Genomic DNA, 22,028 nt, shown 5'->3' on the forward strand with positions numbered 1-22,028 from the left:
ATTAGGTTCCTAAACAACCGATGCATTCTACACAGATATTATACAAATCCCAGGCCAAATCCATACAATCTGACTGAAGAGCAGCCACCTTTTTTCAAGGAAGAAAAACAGCACAGAAAAGGGTTTCTCACAGGAAGCTGCCTGAAAAGCTTTAATGGTACTTCAGATGGATTTAAAATAGGAAAAGGAAGGCGGAAAAATCTTAATGAATGTCTCATCATCCTAAAGACACTCAATGCTTCCTTTACCCTTCTTTTAATACCACATAACTGTAAGCTTAGGGGTTTTATTTGTTTTTTCTACAAAGTCCATAGACCTCTGCATCTTAGAAAAGCACAATAACAAAAATGATGAAATTACAAAGTGTATTTTGTGTTAAGTATCCGGCCTGAACACTGTTCAATACATTTTAAGAGAAATAGCAAGGCTTTAATGAATAACAAGCCTATTGAAGTCTCAGAGAGCGGATTTCATTAATAGCAATTTTCCTGCACCAACTTGGCATAAAAAGAAACAGGAAAGAGGGGAAAAAAACACCCAAAAAACACCCAAACCAAAAAATATCTCAGTTTTAAATTAAGACCACGATGCAATTAATTTTAAGATTAGTTTCATAATGCATTCTTCGTTCTTGTAGGAAGGCACATGAATAGTTTTCTGCATTATTGTCTAATTAGTTACTATTGCATGTAATCAAGGTCTCTGAAAATGTTTCTCTCCCCTATAGTCACCATGAGTAACTGCATGCTACACAGCAAACAGCAACATTATCTACAGAGGGGGGCTCCAAATGCCTGTAATTTGTTTTCTTTTACTTGTTAGGAATATAATGATTAACTATTAACTACTGAACCAAATGACTGTGTTGTAACAGTCCTCTCTCAAGGCACTTTTAATTACTCTGTGCCCTCTGCTCCCAACATCATGTAGTTTTCCATATGCAAAACCTCCAGCTGATTCCACAGAATATTTGCATGCAGAGAAATGAGGCGTTTGCAGATGTCTTTCCTACACAAGGATGAGCTGCTTTATTTTCATACAAGTTGAGGAATCCCAGGGCAGTTAAGCATACTCAGAAAACGCCAGGATTAAGTCATCACTGAGGAGTTTTCTATTAATTGTAGCAACAACATCCTACAAATTTTTAGGCTCACACATAAGAAAACACAAAGTAAACAATAAAATTACTAAACTATACAGAGAGAACTGAAAACACGTAAAAGAAATGTTGAATGGGACCAAAATCTAAGGTGATTCTTGAGAAAAAAAACCCACCAACATTCAGAAATCAAGCATCTAATTTTTAAATGTATAGCTTTAATGTATACGAACGTGAATCAAAAAACTAAGCCAGAGCTCAAAATGTACAGCACTTCACAGCACAAACATGATACAAAATATCCACCTATGACAAATAGAAAAGCTGTAAATATCTAACGTATGTCCCAATAATGATTGCCTGCCGATCTATATTTCCTGCAGCAACATTCAGTTGCTTAAATGCAAATAAATGCAACAACAAAGTGATAGAAGTAAAAAATTAAAAGCTGGAATGCTACAAAATTATTTCTGACAGTAAAATTTTTCTTGAAAATCTGACTACAACAATATTAAAATGATGCCGATGAGTAAAGCTAAAGAAAAATTGTGCTTAGTAGAAAAAATATTTGCTCTCATTTACATGGAATTATTTTTAGCTATGTTTATTATTTTAGAAATGTTCTATACTGTTACATCTTCATTTTGTGTTGCCTCAGACCTATAAGAGAGGTACATGCTTGTCGTCTGAACTGCATAGCCCTGGGGATTCAGTAAATGCACCCAACAACTAGGGCCGCTCCTTCCCTATGCCTTCAGGAAAGGCTGTACAGTGCATGCTGAATTTCACTGGAGCAAAACAGCGTCACGTTTAATAAGTCATTTTAAAACCCCATAATTTTATGGTGCTGCTGTACCAATCCAGAAATTCAACAAAGTCACCCTCCGTTCCTCCAGCCCTCGGCAGCAGGACACTCCTCCTGCAGTAAAAGGGAGTTGTGTGCACACAGGACTGCCGTAGCAGGCCAAAAGAGCACAAAGAATGCAGTCAAGCATCAACATTATTTCTACAGCTCAAGCAGTTGTTGATTCACTGTCAAAGGACAAGCAAAAATAAGCCAAAGTTTAAGTCCGCTAGAAATATCAAACATTTTTCATACAGCAGCATCCTGTCCTCAAGTTACCTTGCCACATGTGGACAGTATATATTCATTCTTGTAAGGAAATGCATATAAGGAATCAAACCCTGGAATTATTGCTTCAATAGAGCAGCTTCACTTAGCACTGACAATTTAACTTTAAATGCTAACTTGGCTGTATACCGACAGCTATGTACAAATCACATCCTACTGACTATTCAAGGAATATTTTCTACTGCAATTAATTTAAAGAAAATTAATCATCATCACCACAATTTCACAGCAAACACCCTCTGAGGAATCAGTCTGAGTATTTCCAGCAGATCATCCCAGGCAAGGAGGCACTTTCCCTTGGTCAACACCCAGAGCGTGAGCTTGGCAGCCCTCAGGACCCCATGCAAGGCACATCCTTTCAGTTAAGTATCTGTCTTTCCACGGGCTGCCATGAAAGAAATTTTCAGATGACAGCTCAAGAGCTGTGCAAGTAATACATTAAAGCCAGTTTAGGCTAAGGTTTATTTTCCCTGTAAGCATTGTCCCACTTGCCTGTGCTCCCTCTCCAGCTTGGGCCACAGCCCAGGACACATGCAGAAGGAAGCACTTGCATTATTTTTGCTCAAGTATTACAGACTCAGGGTCCAAATTCTGGATCACGACTAAACATGAGTCAAAAAACCTTCTAGAGTTAATCCTAAATCAGCCTTTTAAACTCCCATTGGAGAAACATAAAAGAAAAAAAAAAGTCTTATGTCTCAATTTAAGCTGCTAGTAAATCTATTAATTTTACTAAGGGAGCTGCAAAAACCTGAGGATGTCGTGGCTCTGGTAGTCAGGCAGCAGAAGTTTATTTACAAGTGCAGCATTATATTAGATAAACGCTGCATCCTGATACATGGAAAATATAATCGCTTGGTTCTGCCTTCATACCTGTTTGCTCAAGGTCTGCAATGAAACTGCCATGGTATCATCCCCCCAAAACCCAAGCCACACATTTCCAGGCATTTTATTCCACAAATAATCAAAGGAAAAAATGGATTAAGTTGAGGAGAAAAGTGAAGAAGGAAAACAACAATGGGCTTTGTTGTCGGATGGAGGGAGCGGCTGCCGTGCCTGCCTGGCTGGGGTGTATTCCCAAGCCAGCCATCATTAACAGACTCACTTCCACAGAGAGAAAAAGGGAGGCCTGGAAGTGCTGGACAAAAGAAATCCCAGCAGACAAAGGAAAAACAAATTAAAAGCACCATTATAAAACACAGATGCTATAAGGAAAATAAACTTCACAAGATTTACTGGGTTTTGACAAAGCTGGACATCTGTGGAAAAGCCATCAGGAGTAGCTCCCAGGTCCGGCTTGGCCCTCAACCTCCTCGCTGTCCCCACTGCTGTCGCCACCCCAACGTTAACTTACTGACAGCTACAAGTTTTGTTCAGTGGTATTTTACTTACAATTGTTGTAAAACCTGTAAAATACACTTAAGGCCTGCATGTGGGATTTAAAGATTTGATCAAATCAGATGTTTGTAAGTATTCAAAGTGTGGTTTTGGATAGGAAAGGAAAGCTACACCTAGGTGCTAGACTTGCCAGCTTGTAACACTGTATAAAAAAAGCATTCAACCAACTGAGAGCAATTAATATAGTAAACTTGTCCTCTTCTGATCAACTAAAAGCCTTGATGAATTCAGGCCAGGTTTCAAATTGGTCAGCATTTGAACTGAGTACTTCAGGGCACTGCTGTCAGAGATCATCTCTGAGGAGAGAGGAAGAAAAACATCCTGATTTTTGCAGCTACTAATGACATAAATATACACCAAGCCCCAGGGCAGCAGATACACTCCCCCCAGCCCGAGGAGCTCCACTGTGAACACAGCACGGGGCAGCCAGTGTTACGCTAAGGCGCTTCATTCGACCCTCTAAGAATTACGTTGACACAGCCCCACTGCTCGCCCTGCTGTGGCTTTGTCCTTCTCTCAAGTCCACACATAGTACCACATTAACACAACCAAATCACTTCTTCCCCGATGTAAACCTAGCTCTAATACATTGGCACCACAGATCTGCGCAGGCAACAGCCTCAACATGGGAAGGGAATCCAGGAATTCACAACCGAGCTTCAAACCAAAAGCGCACCCTAAGGGATGCAAACACCAACTTACTACCAAACTGAAAGTAAATCATTTTACCCATTACATGTCCCCTGGCAGTTTCAACTGTATATGGCACATTTCCTCCATTCAAGTGTTGTGGGATCCTCTTCTGCACAGAGAAATTCCACCCTGTTAGTGAACAAAGCTAAAAGGACCTGGCCCAGATGTTTTTTTCTGGTAGGCAAATAATGATCACAAGGATTTTAGTTTCTCTAAACACTTTACATGAAAAACCAAAGTGGTATCGAGCACCTCTCAGCCTCATATTAAAGTGATTCTATGTTGATTTTTTCCATTTTTCTTCCATTACTCCAATACAAAAAGCTTAGTAATGCAGCGTCATTAAAATTCAAAACCCACTTGATTAGCTTTTATATCTTACAATATTTAACAGACCACATTTCAAAGCGTACCACGTAGTCTACTGACATTAACACTACATATAAACATCTTTAGTTTGGTAAATAAAAGTGTAGTAACTCCAGGCTATGCAATCCTGTGGAGGCCGAGATACACAGAAATGAACTGTGTCTGGCCATTATTTCTGTTTAGTGTAATACTGAAGATTCCTCAACTAAACATTCGCTAATCATATAATGCAAGGGAAATAAAACCCTTTCTAACTGGCAGACAGAAAATGGCAGGCAAAACAGAAGTGTCATGCTTGTGGTAGTTTATTTTGCTTTGCTTTTTTATTCAATACAAAAAGTTTCCCGGATGAGAATGGAAAGCTTCCCAGCTTCGGTTCCAAGACTTTCACCCTTGTTTCTGACCTTTTCTCAGACATGTTCCAGTATAATCTGTAATCTACTACAGTCGGAAGAGGAAACAGCAGCGCCCTGGTGAGAAACGCTGCCTTGTGACCTGGACAGAGAACGCCGCAGAAGCAATGCTGGCTTGCAGAAATCGTTTGGAAGAGCTTGACAGACAAACTCAATAGCGTCCCGAGAAACATGCTCAGCACCACGAGCACTAATTGCTGCCAAAGGGGGCTTTTTAAGTTTTGTTTTATTCAGTCAAACGTGTTTTATCTTTCTTTGTAATATGTTACACATTTTCCTAGAAAAAGTCAGGAAACTAATTATTTTAAGCTAATGGTTGCTTCTGAATTAAAGGTACATCACAGTTTCCTTGAATAGCATCCTACCATATTTAGACTTATTTCACACCATGACCCTCCATATTTCCAACACAAGTAGACCCACTAAAGGAAGAACACTATGTACTACCTACAGCACATATACGCACATGATCTGGCTACTTACAGCAAATTTTTCTCTCAGCTAAACTGGTGCAAGTCCAAAACCTATCACTAACTTGATTCCACTGAAACAGATGGGAGAAAATAAAGCAGCCAGTTATTTTCACAATGTTTAAAACTGCTTGATATCTAACCTTTTGAAACACAGCTGCACTAAATCTCATGACTGTCCTAAGAAAGCAGAACTTGCTCTCCATTTGCATCCGGGCAAGGCATGTGATGGTGAGAGGCGAACTTGTAAGTCAGAATACTCTACCCAGACATGCAAGCGCCAGTCCAAGTGTCTCAGCTGCTGTGGAGGCAGGGTCCTCTGCCCTCTCACCCAAGCTCCTTCAACTTCAGCTCTTCCAACTGCTCATCTGTGTCATCCACTCAAAATCTGAACATGGCCTCATAATGCTCCTTTCCTCCTGAAGTTTCTCTTTCTTCTACTATCTTCGGTTTCAAAAACTTGGTCTCTCCGTTACAAAGCCTCCCACTGATAACTGAAAACCTCCTCAGCAAAGGTTAGAAGAGAGAAGGAACTGCTACAACCTCTTTGCTGCCCGTTACCTCTCCCCGGCTGAGGACAGATTATGTGAGAACAGTTCAAACCTCAAGCTATACCTAGGATTTGAACCTGTCCTTTATTTACACAATCAGTGATGTATGGCTTGCCATTTCACCTACCTACATGGGTATTTCTTCTTTCCCTGCATGGAAAAGAAATTACATTGACAGTCCAGAGTAATCAGAAAGGAGAGGAAGCCACCTCTGCCAGAAGCACCAGTGCCCCAGGGCCCCATGGCACCTCTTACCGGCAGCTGCGAGGGACATACACAGCGTTAACTGCCTGGTCTAAAAAATGTCTCCTTGAAAATCTGACACAAATGTCTGCTTCTTCCCTTGCCGTCTCCCCCCCTCATTTTGTACAGACACCAATTTACTGTGCTAAAGCTCCTCAAAAAGAGCTGCACAGTAAAGGTGCCTTGAAGCTTTTCCTTAGAAAACAACCCCTCCACCACCACACATGCAAGTCTGGCATAATAATCATCTTTCAGGACTTATTTAACTAAAAATATTGTTGGTGCAAAGCTCAAGTCCATTTATGGACAAAACTTGAAGTAAAAAACAACAACAAAACTTGTTCGCCAGCTGTTGGCTCCAGACTTTTCACGGCCATGAAGCAGGCAGCAGCAGTAACACTTCAGCTGGTTTACTCCAGATGGTGGTTACCGGCAAAATCGGCCGAACTGGCCTTTCTGCTCTTAAAAGGCCAGTAAATGCCAGCCACAGCCAGGGTGGGGTCCAGACATCCCATCCTGTTTGTACCAGACCTTGCACCTTCGCCTCTTCACAGGTTAAAAGACTGCAAGATGAGTTTCTTGTAACTACTACAGGTATAGCTGCTGAATGTTTTGCAAACAAGTGCGAAGGTGCACTGCCCATCCTCCCCGGTGCATGGCCATAAGCCAGCTCGGGACCAGAAGCTATGGCTGTAGCTACCACAGCACTGAACTTGAGTTTGCAAACTCTTCCAAGGAGAAGGACTATGTGAGCTCAGACTTAACACTCCACTAATGAGGTTATCGTACAAGGCAGCTTCTAGGCACTGAGTTAAGACTCTGTTGCTCCAATTTCTTGCACATGGGAATTTTACTAATACTGTCTGCTGGTGAGTGATGAAGCGCTTGAGAAAACAAGTATGCACTATTACTGCTCCTTGTCATGTCTATCAATCATAATTTATATCAACAGTTTTGAATTCAAAGCTTTCTTTCACGGATGACTTTTGAGATGCTTTGGCTTTGTGAACTTTAGACAATTTTGGTGCCTCAGACTTCTCTTCAAAATGATACAAAATAAAATGATCTTATGAACTTAATTTTTTTTGTATTGGGATGTCACAGCCATAAAAACTGGTCACTTTGTCTTAGAAACTGCAAAATGACTGGTCTGGGAAGGACACCTCTGTATGCAGCTGTGCTGGGTGAGGACACGGGGAAAGTTTAATAGCAGCCCCTTACCAAAAGGGCTTCACTTATTAGAACTCAGTACTGATGATAAACTGTATCTTAAGGCTTTTTTTCACCCCCACCTTTTTACCTACACCTTATGTTCCCTTGCTCTAGCTGCAACAATTAGCACAAATACAGCATCTGAATTCAATCCAGGCTGAATACACAGCATTTATCCTTAGTTATGTGGGGGGAAAAAAAAAGTGTCTTGAGAACCACTGCGTATGAGGACTTGATAATAATATCCATGCATAATTGTAATAAACGGCTTGTCTGAAACACCCATAGAATAGGAACTGAAGTAAACCATAGCAATCTCTCTCCCTCTTCCACCCACCACACACCCTCGGCAGCTCTGCTCTGTTACCCATGACTGTTAAGGATGTTTTCTGGCTCTGTGACAGCATCGTGACTCAGGTCATGAGAAGTGTCAAAGATGCATTTCCTTGAGATGGGAAAAAGCAACTGATTTTAACAGCCCACAAAGACTTAGCAAAAAGAATAAGCCCCATCAGCATGTTTAAGGGTAAAGATAAACCTTTTAAAAGATACAAGTATATTTTATTTCCAATCTTAATGCTTACGTCTCTTTCCATGAAGCGTTTACATTTTTCAGACTACCAAAAATGCACGGTTGATTTAAATGCCTTACTTAATAATAATAAACAAAAAAAAAAGACAACAAGGGCAGCACCCATTTACTGCATAATCAATCACAATCACATACACAGGGAATCTGATTCAGACCGCAGGCACGAGGGATCAGCCCTGGATTCCCTTTCAACAACGGCTGTGCCCCACAACAGCCACTGCCAGGGTGTTTGGGCTTGAACTCAGCAGGTCCATCAGATAAAATGATTGTTCCCACCAGCTCTTGTCCCCATTCCTTTCCCTCACTGGTTACTAACACAGAGCTTTACATGCTTTCACCTTCCTTCATACCAAACCTTACTTGTCACACAACACCCTCAATACTTAAACTTCCTCCTTCAGCTGATACAGTCTCTTGAAAAACTCTAGATTCTACTTTCTCACCTCCTGATCAAACATATTACAGGCTTGTATCAGGTGAGCAAAGCTACTTTTTGTCATTTCACCGATTGCAGCTCCCTCAACCCACTTACATTCCTTGACCCACCAACAAATTTCTGGACCACGCCATCTCCCCTGTACTAGACCTCTTTTCCTGACCTAATCCCGGCCTTTCCCCTTTTGTGCTTTGGACAGGGACACCTTCAGAAAACCTTCCTCGCATCACTCCTTCAGCGACTGACTCTTTTCAGCCAGCTTGTTATTTCAAAGCTTGCTCTCAGTGACAGCTTTTATACTGATCACACTCATTTCCCCTTAAAACACTGTTCTATGCAAGGGTATACAAGGTATAAACAAGCTCTGTACAAGGGTATCCAGTCCTCTGCACAGAGCCGTAAAGCACCTTGAGAAGCCATAAAGCAGTTGAGCACCCTCCTTCTTGTACATCACTAATGTCGCTATTTATCAGTTTCCAGTTGGTAACTACAAAATCCTATCAAAAGGCATGTGTAATATGCAGTATGACTTTATTACTCATGATGTATGAGAAGGAAATACACTAGCCTGTCCTTTATATACATGGTTAAATGGTGAGATTTGCAGATGGAAAAACATCTTTCTGTATATTCCTGTATATTAAGAGGAAGTAATTGAGGGAACAGTTGAAATAACAATAGAATCCCAAAATGTCATTTTATTAAGCCATTTTCAGAGAAACACTTAAAAATCCAGTTACTATTTCTCCTTGGACTCCCTCAGTGCATGCCTCTGACACATCAACACTTGACCCTATAGAAATTCTCTTCAGTTTGATGTTACCAAGACTGAAATCATCCATCTTGACAGGAAAACTTCAGTGGGACGCTCACATCTGTGGTAATCCAACTCCTCTCTGCCTTCCACCTTCCTTTCACCTCACGATCCATCGTTGACATCGCGGTCTCCTGTGCACTACCTATTACTTCCCCTCCACCTGCCTACCCAGTCTTTCTGGAACAGTTTGCTTTGGCTGCTGTATTCATTGGGCTAAATCACTCAGCCCTATATTTTTACAATTCGTATCTCAAGAACCGTAATTCCCTTCTGATGTCAGTCTCCTTCAATTTTCAATTTATCTGGAATACTCGCAACTCCTTTTTCAAATCTAAAGGCAGACGTACATTTGCCCCAGTCTCAAATCTACACTGTTTACAAAAGCCCACTTCTAAAACACTTTATGTACAGACACAAACTTCCCTTGTGACAGAATTTATCAGTCTACTTCCCTACTTATCTGAAGGGAATGGATCTTTTTCTTCCACTTCAGAAACTATCCTAGATATACCACCCACTTCTTTCACTCCACTGATTCTCCCATCCATTACAAAAAAAAATAGAAAGGGGGGGGGGGGGGGGGGGCAGCTTAAAACCACAGCTCATTTACAACCAGTAAGCTCCTGACCAGTACCAAAGCTGGTGCTCAGGGTCAGCTGCTCGTACCTGCTCTCCCTTGTGTCATCGGGGGCTGCTGTAACTGCTGGCTCGGGGGCCTTGTGCAGCCCTTCCACTGCCATGAGCCCTCGCACAGCCCTGCAACCTTTCCATGAGGAAGTAATGGTCTCCAATAGTCGTTAGCAGAATTACCACCAGGTAAAAAAAAAGTAAGAATTTCCCAACTGCCTTAAAAACATGAAGAGAAATTTCAAATGCGGGCACGAACTCGGGGAGTGGCAGCTTGGTCTGGACGGCCCGCTGCCTGGGGGGCTGTGAGGGGCTGTGAGGGGCCGGGTGGGCAGCCCCTGCCTGGGGGGCTGTGAGGGGCCGGGCAGCCCCTGCCAGAGGGGCTGTGAGGGGCCTGAGAGCCAACAGTCCCGGCGTGAGGAAGGCAGGTGGCCCACTACCATCCCCACGCTTTGGGAGGTGTCTCCCCCCTGTCACCAAGCCAGCAGGAGCACCCTGAGGAGGCTCTGCAGGGTCATCGCTACACAAGAAGCGCTGGGGATATAACCACAGGATCGCTTCGGCTGGCGAAGCCCCTGCAGACCGTCGCGCCCAGCCCGGCGCTGCCAGACCCAGCGCTAGCCCCAAGCGACACGGCGACACGGCTCCTCCAGGCTCCCAGGGCCGGTGGCTCCCCAGAGGCAGCCTGTTGCGAGCTTGAGTCGCGACACAAAAGTCTCCCGGATGGAATTAGGGCTGGCGGGAGGGGCGGCGAGGCCGGGCGGCGGCACGGCGGGAGGAGACCGCCCCCTGCCGGCCGGCCCCGGCCTGCGGGGGGGGAGGGGGCGGGGCGGGGCGGGGCGGGGCGGAATAAGCATTTACAGACAAATTTAGACTTCTGGGCGAAGCTGGGAAAGAAATTATTTGAAAGGACGTTTAAATAAAAACATAGCCTTGTGTGATGCTGTGGAAGAGCAGAGTGACTAAACAAATAGGAATATTAAAAGCACATTAAAAAAAATGGTGCCTATCCTGCAGCTGTATCTATACATTTCTAGAAACTATTTTCTGTCCGGTGAAGCTGGAGTTTACAAAGAGAAAAATTAAAGCTTAATAGAGAATTTTCAAACAACTGTTTTCAACTCATGTTTACAGCAGCAGCCCTCGAGTTACACTCTGGAAAGGAACTGCCCTCCAGTGCTTTAAGTTATTATACAGTTAATTTTCTTTGAAACTATTTTTGTCTGCCTCTCTCTAAATAGGTGGTTTCTTAAGTGAGTGTTACTTAAAGGAAACCAATCTGTTTTTCAGGAAGGGTTGATGATGTCAGTCCTTTCAACTCTGCTTTCCCATAAGAATTCTTCTAGTAAAAGGAGTTTCACTCTGGGAAATAGTGAAAAGTAACATGAAAATATTTAAAGCATCCCACACTGCATGTTTATCAAACTTCTAGCTTGATGCTTGGATTTTAATCGTGTTGTGATTGTGACAAATGAAGAAAAAGTGAGAGGAAAACCTTCCTGGTTTTTAAAATCAAAAAAGATTTTGCCATGAAATGTGCTACACTAAATATTTATAAAGAGCTAAATAAAAGTCTCAACACAATATATACAGAACGACATGTTTTTTCATAATTCTAGATTTATGTGCTGCATTTCAGCGTAGGTATTAAATCTGAATCAGAACCACTGCATATTATGAATGGTCTTTTGGCAAAACTCCACCATCCAAATAAATACTTCAGTCCCTAACAAAATGACTGGACAAATTCAGAGAGTATCATGTAATTATTGAATGTTTTCAGTAGGTGTGGATGTGTAGCTATAGGCCCAATGTGCGCTTAACTTACTGTATTACTGTTTGTTCCGATAGTAGAAATTCCTGCAGTCAACAACAGAAAAATCCTCCGCATAGAGCTAGAGAGACTTTAACTTACTGGTGGTGCAAGAAGCAATGCTAATAACATTGCGTGAATTTTAATTTGCAGAGTAAAAATAGTAAGTGTTATATATAGCTTTCAATTTTCCAAGTAAAGCATTACATTTTTATAGCTAAATGCTCCTTGCTATTCACACATAGGTGTCCTGAAGATAACATGGGATACGTTTGCAGAATCCAGGACATAGTTCTGTTGTAACTACTCATCCACGAATCCACACAGTGTACCTGTGAGACAGGTAAGTACCATAAGCCCCATTTTATACAAGTAAGAAGGTCACATAAGGCCACATTCTACCCTAATGTTCAGCCCCACAACCAACTGATGTCGTAATAGTCTTATAATAGTAAAAGCCCATAAAAGGATCCCAACCTAACTCCAATATTACTGACACACACTCTGGCAATCCAACAGAATGACAAAAATATAACTTCGCTGGATTACCAGACAGAATAGCCTAAACAAAATCTGTGTTAGCTATAAAAGGTGCAAAGGAAATATCTTTTTATCATCCTCTTTTTAACAGTTTACTTCATTCTGCTAAACAGAACAAAGCCAAACTATGATTCATTTGGAAATGAAATCATCCCCATCCCCACCCCCAGTAAAGGCTTACATTGTGCGGGTAAACAGTTCCTAGGGTACTCTGAACAAAATGTAAATAGATTGCCTGGCTACTATATACATAGCAAACAGTTTCATTTTGAAACTAGGAGTTAAAAAACAAGCGAGAAAAATATTACAGAGCTTGAACTCTGAAAATATTTACAAGAACAACAGCTAATCACAAGTTAGCATCAAGAGGTTGCAATTGCTAACCAAGAAAGAAGATAATAAGCAAGCACTTCACTCACAGAAGTCCGGTCTTCCGGCCTAAGCTTGTAGCAACGCTGTTGTAATGCAAAAAACATTAGCAGAAGGATTAACAGCAGTTTTTCTAACTCAAGGTTTCTTGAAACTTTCCTAGATTACAAAGGACGTAACAGGAAAATCATAATGACATGACTCCATAGAAAAGAAATTCTCCAGCGATAAAACCAGTTTATCACCATCTTCTCCCAATCTGTTACCTAATCAACAATTTGTCCCAGTGTAATACTGGTGTTCTCCAGGACATCCTCTTTGGCTTTATTTCCATTATAATCAGCTGCATTTGGAGGGATGATTAAGGAAAATAAGTTATTCTTCTTGAAGAAAACTACAAAATTAAAGTAATTCCACACACCGGGAACACAGATTGTTATTCTTGTTACATAGTAGAAAGCTGATAGACAAAATCAGCTGAATAAAATTTACTAGGGGTCACAGATGAGTTAAAAGTAAAGCAAAGAATTAAACCCAGAACCGCTCTTTTCCATTCTGAATACTAGTCTACTCTCCTGTCACCAGACCACCGTAACTCCTCCAAACAACAAAAAATAAACATTATAATATGATATGATAAAGAGCTGTTACAATCTGAGTAAACACATCTTAGCTCACAAATTAAAATAATCACTGGTCTCTGGCTAATCCAGCTGCTACACATGCACACAAAATCCCTCCACTGAAAGTCACTGTTAATTTTAGTGGTTTTTTTTCCAAGTTGATAATAAATGGCTTTTTATAAAAGGCATACAATATGGTTCAATATCCTGCCTGCCTTCAGCCAGGTAAGCTGAAAGATTACTGAAATGAAAAAGCAACAATAATATTACTGAAAACATTACAACATTTTACCAAATTGATTATTTAAAACCAAATTTATTTTATTTTTAAAGACAACTCTCCTAACTCCTCCATACAATCCCCACAAATTCCTCATGGAAAATTTTCTTATGAAGGTTTGCAAGTTGCTAATACACAGCTACAGCTTTACTGCGTGCCCAGCTTCAAGTCCTTCTACACTGTGAGAACGTGATGAGCCTAATCTGCATGAAGTTCTCCAAAAACTAAGGTTTTATTCTCTGCCTTAATTCTTGGCGTTCATGTGCAGCCTTCAAACGGTGCTAACTGTTTAAACAGAGCTAATTTTCAGGCAATGATAACTGCACAAAGATCTTGAAAAAATCTGATTTATTATATATCAAGACAGACACTTGAGAACTGAAGCCTTAAAACTCTTGAGATGCTCCCATAAATGTTACTGCCTTTCTCTCAGTAACTCATCTATGCATGTCTTTCTCCTACCTAGAAAATCTGTCCACCCCTGAGGATCCTAGAGAAAATGAAACTGCTGTTTCTTCCTAAAAAAAGTGTGTCAAATCTATTCAAAACTTCAAACATACCTAAGAGTACTGTAAAGGCAACAACTTACTGCCATTTCCCTTGACAGAAAACAGAATTGGTTGGATGAAAGCTACACAAATTGATAGTTCCTTCCTCTCCTCTACATGATGTCAACAGTTAAAAGGGATCGGATGTGCCACAGCAAACCTTTACAGCACTCCCCAGCCCGTCTCAAGCCTGACATGCTGAGCTGCTGTACAACGATGAGTTAGAAAGTAAAATGGTAGATACACAAATGTCTCCAAGGAGGAGGAAACTACAGACTGCATTTTGGGTGCCTTCCAGTGGCTCCAGGCAGAAGAGCATGGCTCCAGAACAGCTATGCAGAAAACTTTGTTTAGGAAAGTCCAAAGAAAGGAGAAAATACACAGGCTTCTTCTGAGACAAGTCTGGTTCCCTTAATAATCACCAAGTCATTAAAATGTTCCTTTGATTCAGAAATCCCACAAAGGTTCTCTCTATAGCAGCAAAGACTATGACAGCACATAGTTGGGCTTTCACAAGTGCTTCTAATCCAACTCATAATTAGGGCACAGGAACTGTTCCTTGCCATTTTTAATACTCTCAGACTGGAAAGGGTGGCTGTCCGTACCCAACTGCTATTTAAACCTTCCCTTCAATGGAAGCTGTGACTGACTCCCCATAGAAAGGAGGGGTAAGGATGCAGCAAATCCTCAGTCCAAACAAAGCAGCTTCTAGTACAGACATCATGAAAGAGAAGGGCAAAAAGAAAGGCAAAGACGAAACTGAAGAAGCTGGGACAATGATGATTTTTGAACCTTTTTTTAGAAGCCCCTCTTCATGTTCTTTTAGCTTCTCCAAAGCACATCCACCACGGCAGTAGGACGTGCAGATCAGTTCTTACAATTTTTTTTCCCTTTGTTCATTATTTGTCACATTGCTCACACACACAAACGTGGTCAAAAGTCTACGCCTTTAACTTCACATTGCCTAGCTTCCACATTTCTCCTCAAACAGTATTTACTGTGGATATCCAGATGTGCTTCATGATCGAGGTTGACGAGCAGTGAGAAATTTAGGTAACTGCATTTGAATATAGACCAGATTACTGACCACGTGCTAGCCGGAAACGAAACCTGAAGACCCCAAAACTTTCAGTTTAGTGTGGAAATTATTAACACATCTGTGATAGCATAGTTTACTTAAGCAAGCTGCAAAACTAGAACTATCTTTCTGAAGTATTTGTACCTTGGCTCATTCCTATAATATCTGCATACATTACATATTTTTGCACAATACCTGCAGCACCTTATTTTGTGAAACTCATTTGTTGGTGGCACAAACTACACGGGCAAACAGAATGAATCAAATCAGTTCTTGTGATCTCCAGTAAAATCAGTATTTCTGTTGTGAAGCTGGAAGACTATGGGGATCTTTAGGCCAGCATCTCCAAAGGTATGTAGGAAAAAAATCTTTTTGAGTCAGGCAGCTACACAGCAAGCAAGTACTGAAACATCTTAGAGGATATGGGCATTAACAACTCAAGAGGAAGGGTTTCTGAACAATGTAAGGGGAAGAAAAAGAAGTAAAAAAGGGATTTACCATGGAGCGGTGAGCCAGACGGGCTGCTTGACAGGCCTGGAACAGGGCTACAGCGTCCTCCTTGCTTAGATGTCAGCTCTTGCTCGATCTCTTCCAACCCTGCACTCTTTTGGAATCGGCTCATGCGATTTACCACCCGGGGTGACATGTGTGTTCGGACACAAGGTTGGCCACCATAAGGATTGATAGGAAAAACATGAGAAGTGCCACGAAGCGTGCTGACCACAACCCAGCGACAGTCATGGCTGAAGGAGATATCCTGTACCTGGAAAACAGAGGAGTGAAATGGGAATGTAGTCACCAACATACACACCTCTAAAAGGAAATAAGACTGTCATGTTTTAAACAGACACAAAGCTTAATTGGAAATGTGAATAAAAACTTGATACACGCCTAACTTGAATACTGGCATATACACCAATGAACTTAGTACTCAATATATACAAGCTGCAGTATAATACCCAGTTCCAAATTCCGTGTACTTTTCAAAATATTCTGAGATTTTTCTTTTCAACAGGCCTGAACTTATGAAAACAAACCATGTTGCAAAGTACTACAGAAAGCCACAAGAGCTTGGTGTAATTTTCAAATAGAATTTAGTTCTAAAAAGAGTTTGGAAATCATTTCAATTACATGCTTTGTTATTTGCTTGTTTACTTTAATTTTTAGAGATTACCCAGAAAGGGGAAAAGGTCGGAATGAGAAGAAAAGAGATCTCACCACTGGGCCCAATTTTGACAAATACTGGCACTCAAAACTGTATTTTAAGTCAACAGAAATACCGTGTCCTGTATAACTTAGCAAGCTAAAAATCAATGCCCAGTATTTTCAAAAGCTGTCTGCAATGGTCTCTAATCCTGCTGCTATCAGCGTGTCCCTCCGTGGGACCACCATTCATCCAGGCATCCCTGGACGTATGCTCTTTGGATTTAAAATTTTGTCAAGAAGAAACCAAACAGTTTTGGCCATATCTCTGTATAAACCCACTCCATTTCACACAAGACAATCTTTACTAATCAGCTATTAAGAGTCCCCCGGAAAGGCTCCAGTTAGATTTAGTCTTACGCATACAAGTACTTATCGACCACTTGAGAAACACAAGTCTTACTTTACCTTAAAATGGTCAGTTGTGAAGCAAATACAAAAATACAGTTAAATATTTTCTGCTATAGTTATTCCTTCCATAGATCTCAAATACAAAGTCCAGAAGGATTTAATTCTCTTTTAAGTGTGCCTTAAACAATGCTTTGATGGAAAGCAAATTCTTGTTCCTGACGGAATGCTTTAAAAGAGAGATTAAAGTTTGTTTCCAACACCGTACTGGCAGACAACTCAAGAAAACAAGTAGTCTAGGTTAACATGATTTATCAGAGGAAAAAAATAATCCTAAAACAATTCTGCCAAAAATGTTTTTAAAGGTAAAAGCTGACTAAAAAGAACCACGTACGCAAGTGGGATTTAACACAGCAAACAAACATACAGACGAAGGATTAGTTTTCATTATATTATTAAACAGCATAAACTAAATAAAATTCTTTAAGATTTCACTGAAGCCAGTTTTACAATACACTAGGTACTCAAATTGGAGTAAACACTGATAAAATCTTGACAAATATTCCAGAAATGCACTCCAGCTATTCCAGACAAAAGCAGCAAGTATTCATCAAAGTGCAAGTTTCCAACTGAGCCCTGAAGCCTTTGAGATAAAAAAAGGATTTAAGTCTTGTGACTTGTGACAAGATATTTGGCTGACAGACTGTCACGACAAAAAATGCTTCATCAACATTACATAGATAAACTAAAAAACAGGGCTACACACCTGCTCTTTTCAACCACGGTGACAGACCCAAATGATCTGCTAATGATACAGCTAAACAATCTCCCCAAAATCTGAGAGGTTTTGCACTTTCAGTGATTCTGGTATTACTGACATAAAGACACATAAAGACATAAAGCACTTAGAGCTCCTAGTTTGCCTACAAAGTGTTTCACCTTAATAGATTGCTCTAAAAGGATTAGAGACCCCACAGGGATTAACAAGAGCCAAAAAAAGAAACCCCAAAGCCATGGAGTCAGAGAAAAACTATGGCACCAAGAGTATTTAAATGCTTGCTGTTTAAGGAGGCAATTTCTACTGGTCAGAAACCAAACGTAAGGAGGCAATTTCTACTGGTCAGAAACCGTATACTGGTAAGAACCGTATACAAATTGCTATTCTCAGTTACAATAAAGATCACCAATATAAGAAAGTCATTAAGGCTGTTGGAATATAATTCCAATCCCATCAAAAGCCCTGTTTTCCAATAACGTCAAGAAAGGCCATGTTTGCCATTGGTCGTGACCCCTCTGAACGCATCACTGTTTGCAAAAATATTTGGTACTCGTTTTAGATCGAGCTTTAAATTCCCTTCCTGATCTCTAACGGCACCTCTCTGTCCAGCCTCCAGAAAACAGCTTTTCTCTTCCTTTCTCTTCCCTCTTCTGCTCACTCACTCCACCCCTCCAGCGCAAGCCGCCTTCTGTCTTGCTCCGCAGTGCCACACTCCCGCCCGCAGGGCATTCTGCCCTCAGCCCACAGCCATCTGCAAGGGACCTCGCCAGCCTCCCTGCGAACTGACACCTCTGAGCTGCACTTACAGGAGCGACACGGGCCGCCTGTGCCTCTTCAATCTCTTCACTCCTGCACTTCAACTGATTTCACAGCTAAACGCTTTAAACCAGTGCTTCCACTCACATCGACCACGTACCCTCTCTTATGTTATTTGGTACAGCATTTTTAGAGGACGTTTCTGTGAGATGATACAGAAAAACTGCATCTCACAGTACTGCATAACATAAATGTGTATGTTTCTATACGAATACTCAGTTTTCAGTACTCATCCTTAGGATCACGTTGTTCTAAAAACGCACACAGCAGCCCTGGCATATGACAACACAAAGCAAGAAATGGGGAAACAATCACTGCAGGATGTTTTTTCTCAATGTAAACATTAAAAAGTATTCCTGATCTTCAGGAAGAAAGTTTGGAACAACGTAATCCAAAACATTCCCTTTAAAATAACGATCACAAACACTTGCTGCAGTTAAGAGCGTGGGCATCAAAGTCGTGACTACTTAAAATACGGCTGAAACCACAGAGGCAGAGAACAAAAAGGGTTTTAACGCTCAGTAGTAACAAGGAAAAAAGTGTTGACAGATGAGTGTGAAATGAGTTAAGATTTATAGGAATACAGCTATGAAACCCTACTGAGCAGTGACAAAAAGTATTTTGGAAGCTACCATTACACATGCAGTACTTCCACCTATCTGCTACCAGTCTCACAAATGGCCTCATTTGTCTTTCACAGATGAACGATAAGTAGCAGTACCACAGACAGTTCAAGAAGGTAATTCAGAGAATATTTCCAATTTCATACAATGGCATGAATTAAATACGTTCATCAAAAGAGCCAAATCCATCTGTGCAATGCAAAGATGTCCGTAACTTTCCAGTACACCTGGGAGAAAGCTGTGGACCAGCCTGTAAAAGAGAATGCTCATTACAGCAGTCTCAGGAATTACTTCAAAAAATCAGCTGTGAGTGTCCATGGGAAAAAAAAAAAAAAGTAAATTATCACATCAGACTTGCTGTTCTCCTCCACGCTGTTATTGTATATTACACAGAGTTCTTGACTGCTTATAATATAAACAAACTGCACAGTGGCCCATTAGTGGTTTTCAAGTTTATGCTAAGCGTTGCAATTTATTGCTGTCCTTTAGGTTAATGTACTATTATTTCATGTATTTATAATATATTTCTGGATTTGTTGTTAATTATGATGTAATGTTTAGATACTAAAGATCAATCAAAATCCCATACTGTTTACAAATATATGTTAATCAAGTACAAAGTACTCTAGATCTCTCACGACGCAAAGTTTAATCTATAGCTCAAGGTCAACATGAGATTTAATACTCATGTCTGTATTTCCATATTTTATCTATCCTCTTCTGTCTGGGCCAGGAAAGGGAACTATAGACCTGAGATTTTGTTTTAACTTGGGAGCACCTGTGGGAACATCAGTGCCTAGCTTTACTACCCTTTCTTCCTCCTAGTTTGTGAGCAGTTTGGTCCCTTAAGCTTCAACCTAAATTTCTTGCATATCCAAAAGTCTTGGTGAAATCCCTGGATGCTTCAAGGTCCTCATTAGAAACACCACAGCCTTTTCTGGCCCAAAGGAATGCACTTAAGACAACCACAGAATGTTGTAAGGATAACAGCACGCATCCTCCAATTTGCCCATGTCTAAACCAGGTATTGTAGCCTCCTGTGGTAGAAGAGGTCTGCAGAAATTTTGTCCATATTTTATAGACTATTAGCTTGCTCCACAAATCCTAATCAGTACCTGTCAAACCCAAATGGGCTTCTGGCTGCCCAGACATGCTGCACCTCTTATATTACTGTCTACTACTGACTGTCCTCTGTATTAATATAACAACTTTGTTGCCATAAATAAATAAATAAATAAATAAATAAAATAAATAAATGAATGAATGAATAAATAAATGAATAAATAAATGAATGAATAAAAAAAAAATCAGTACCCTCACAAAATTATCAACATGATTTTCAGAATCACGGACAATATGATTATTTTCCTATCAGAGACAAATAAAGAATGTTTCATATATTCTGGTAGGCTTTAGCATGACTTGGAAAGGAATCATCCAGTATTTCAATGGAAAGGAACAGTCTGAGAAAGGTTTTCTTAACAGGTACTAGGAAAGAAATCTTCCAATACACTTGCATTATACGGCCAGTTCTCCACCATGTAGCTTCCTTCAGCGCTGTCATTTCTCTCACCGTTATTTGTTTCTCACAGCCCTTTCCATCAAAGAATTCCCTTCTCCATAAGTTAACTTTCCAGTCTTAACACTGCCTTCTCCTGTTGTCCTTCAATCACTCTTTTCCCATGCTTCTTTTTAACTTCCACTAAACTGTTTCCCTGTGTTTTGCACACTGTGATGCAAGTCCTCCAGAAAACGGAATGAAAATTTAGCTGCCATGTCCAGAGTCTGACATGAGTGAGACAGTACGGTCATTTAATATATGGAGTCCTACAAGGATACGTGTGTCCACAGCTCTACTGAAGATCAGCTTTCAAAGATCGCACAGATCAAAAAATTATTTCTGATATTCTGAAAATCTGGAGGAAATAATCTGAACCAAAGGCTTCAAATCTGACATACATTCACTTGTTTTATCTCGTGGAAATCTATGTAAGTATTTTGCTATCATTCTTTTCTTATTCCCACAGCTTCTCTAAATTGAAACACTGTATTAATTAGAACATCTTATTCACAAAACAAGTAACAAAATTCAAGTCATAACTGAAAGGAAAGAAAACAAAACAGAAGGGCAGCACATAGGAAAATTATTTTAAAAGCAGTTGATGAAAAAGGAAGAGTCAGAGGAATGGCTGATTACACAAGCAATCACATGGGACAGGCAGTGACCTTGTTTACCACTGCTCTCAGGAATGACTGACAGCCCATACCCAGCCTCTATATTTCTGAAAGTTAATATTGTACTAACTTGCTACACAATGTATACTATCAATTATTTTCTTAGAAAGGAGAAGGAGCTTTACTGGGCTCAGTATCTCCCCAGGCAAATCCACTCCTGATGCATGGGCATAATGCAATAGTGAGGAAACAAAGCCCACAACACTGAACCACATATTTTCAACACTGAACCACGTATTTTCATAGTAATTACAGGAACTAAATATTAAAACACATTTTGATCTTTCCTAGTGCTGTATTTTTTTTTATTCCCTAGTGCCCTTGTTCAGTTGTGGGTAGTTACACCAGGTACAAGATGTATATCCTTGTGCATTTCACTGCATCAAATTAAAACTTCAACAGTGAAGTGCAACAACAATAAAGCATGACTAGTGTCACTGCAATAGGAACTTAACCCAGTTTCATGCATGCTATGTAACGTCACAGAGAAAACACAGTATTATTTGAAGGACATGACTTAAGTATTTCATTATGCTGTGTAGGGAGATGGCAGAAATAAAAAAACAGTATCATTAAAAAATGAGAAAAAGCAGCAGTACTGAGGAGGTAAGGGTCAAAATAAATTAGAAAACTGGTCTGTATTTGAAAATTGTTTTTGGTTGAGAAAATCAAGGAAATTATGTAGCGACAAACACAAATGAAAAAATAATAAAATCATGGGC

At 40.4% G+C, this 22,028-nt stretch overlaps 1 protein-coding gene and 1 long non-coding RNA gene across 15 annotated transcripts in view; one reads left to right on the forward strand and one right to left on the reverse strand.

The window, feature by feature from the left end:
• BCAS3 (BCAS3 microtubule associated cell migration factor) overlaps nt 1-22,028 on the reverse strand; it is a 370,182-nt gene that overhangs the window by 232,968 nt on the left and 115,186 nt on the right. For all 14 annotated transcript variants that reach the window (XM_055797243.1, XM_055797246.1, XM_055797240.1 and 11 more), the window contains exon 15: nt 15,802-16,066. In XM_055797243.1, coding sequence (XP_055653218.1) covers nt 15,802-16,066 — 265 coding nt within the window. The remainder of the gene's footprint in view (nt 1-15,801; nt 16,067-22,028) is intronic.
• LOC129783918 (uncharacterized) lies at nt 10,098-15,595 on the forward strand. Its single transcript, XR_008746027.1, has 3 exons — nt 10,098-10,241; nt 12,111-12,208; nt 12,938-15,595. It is a non-coding gene; the product is annotated as an uncharacterized LOC129783918 (long non-coding RNA).

Source organism: Falco peregrinus, chromosome 2, assembly GCF_023634155.1.
Source record: "Falco peregrinus isolate bFalPer1 chromosome 2, bFalPer1.pri, whole genome shotgun sequence".
Lineage (NCBI taxonomy): Eukaryota > Metazoa > Chordata > Aves > Falconiformes > Falconidae > Falco > Falco peregrinus.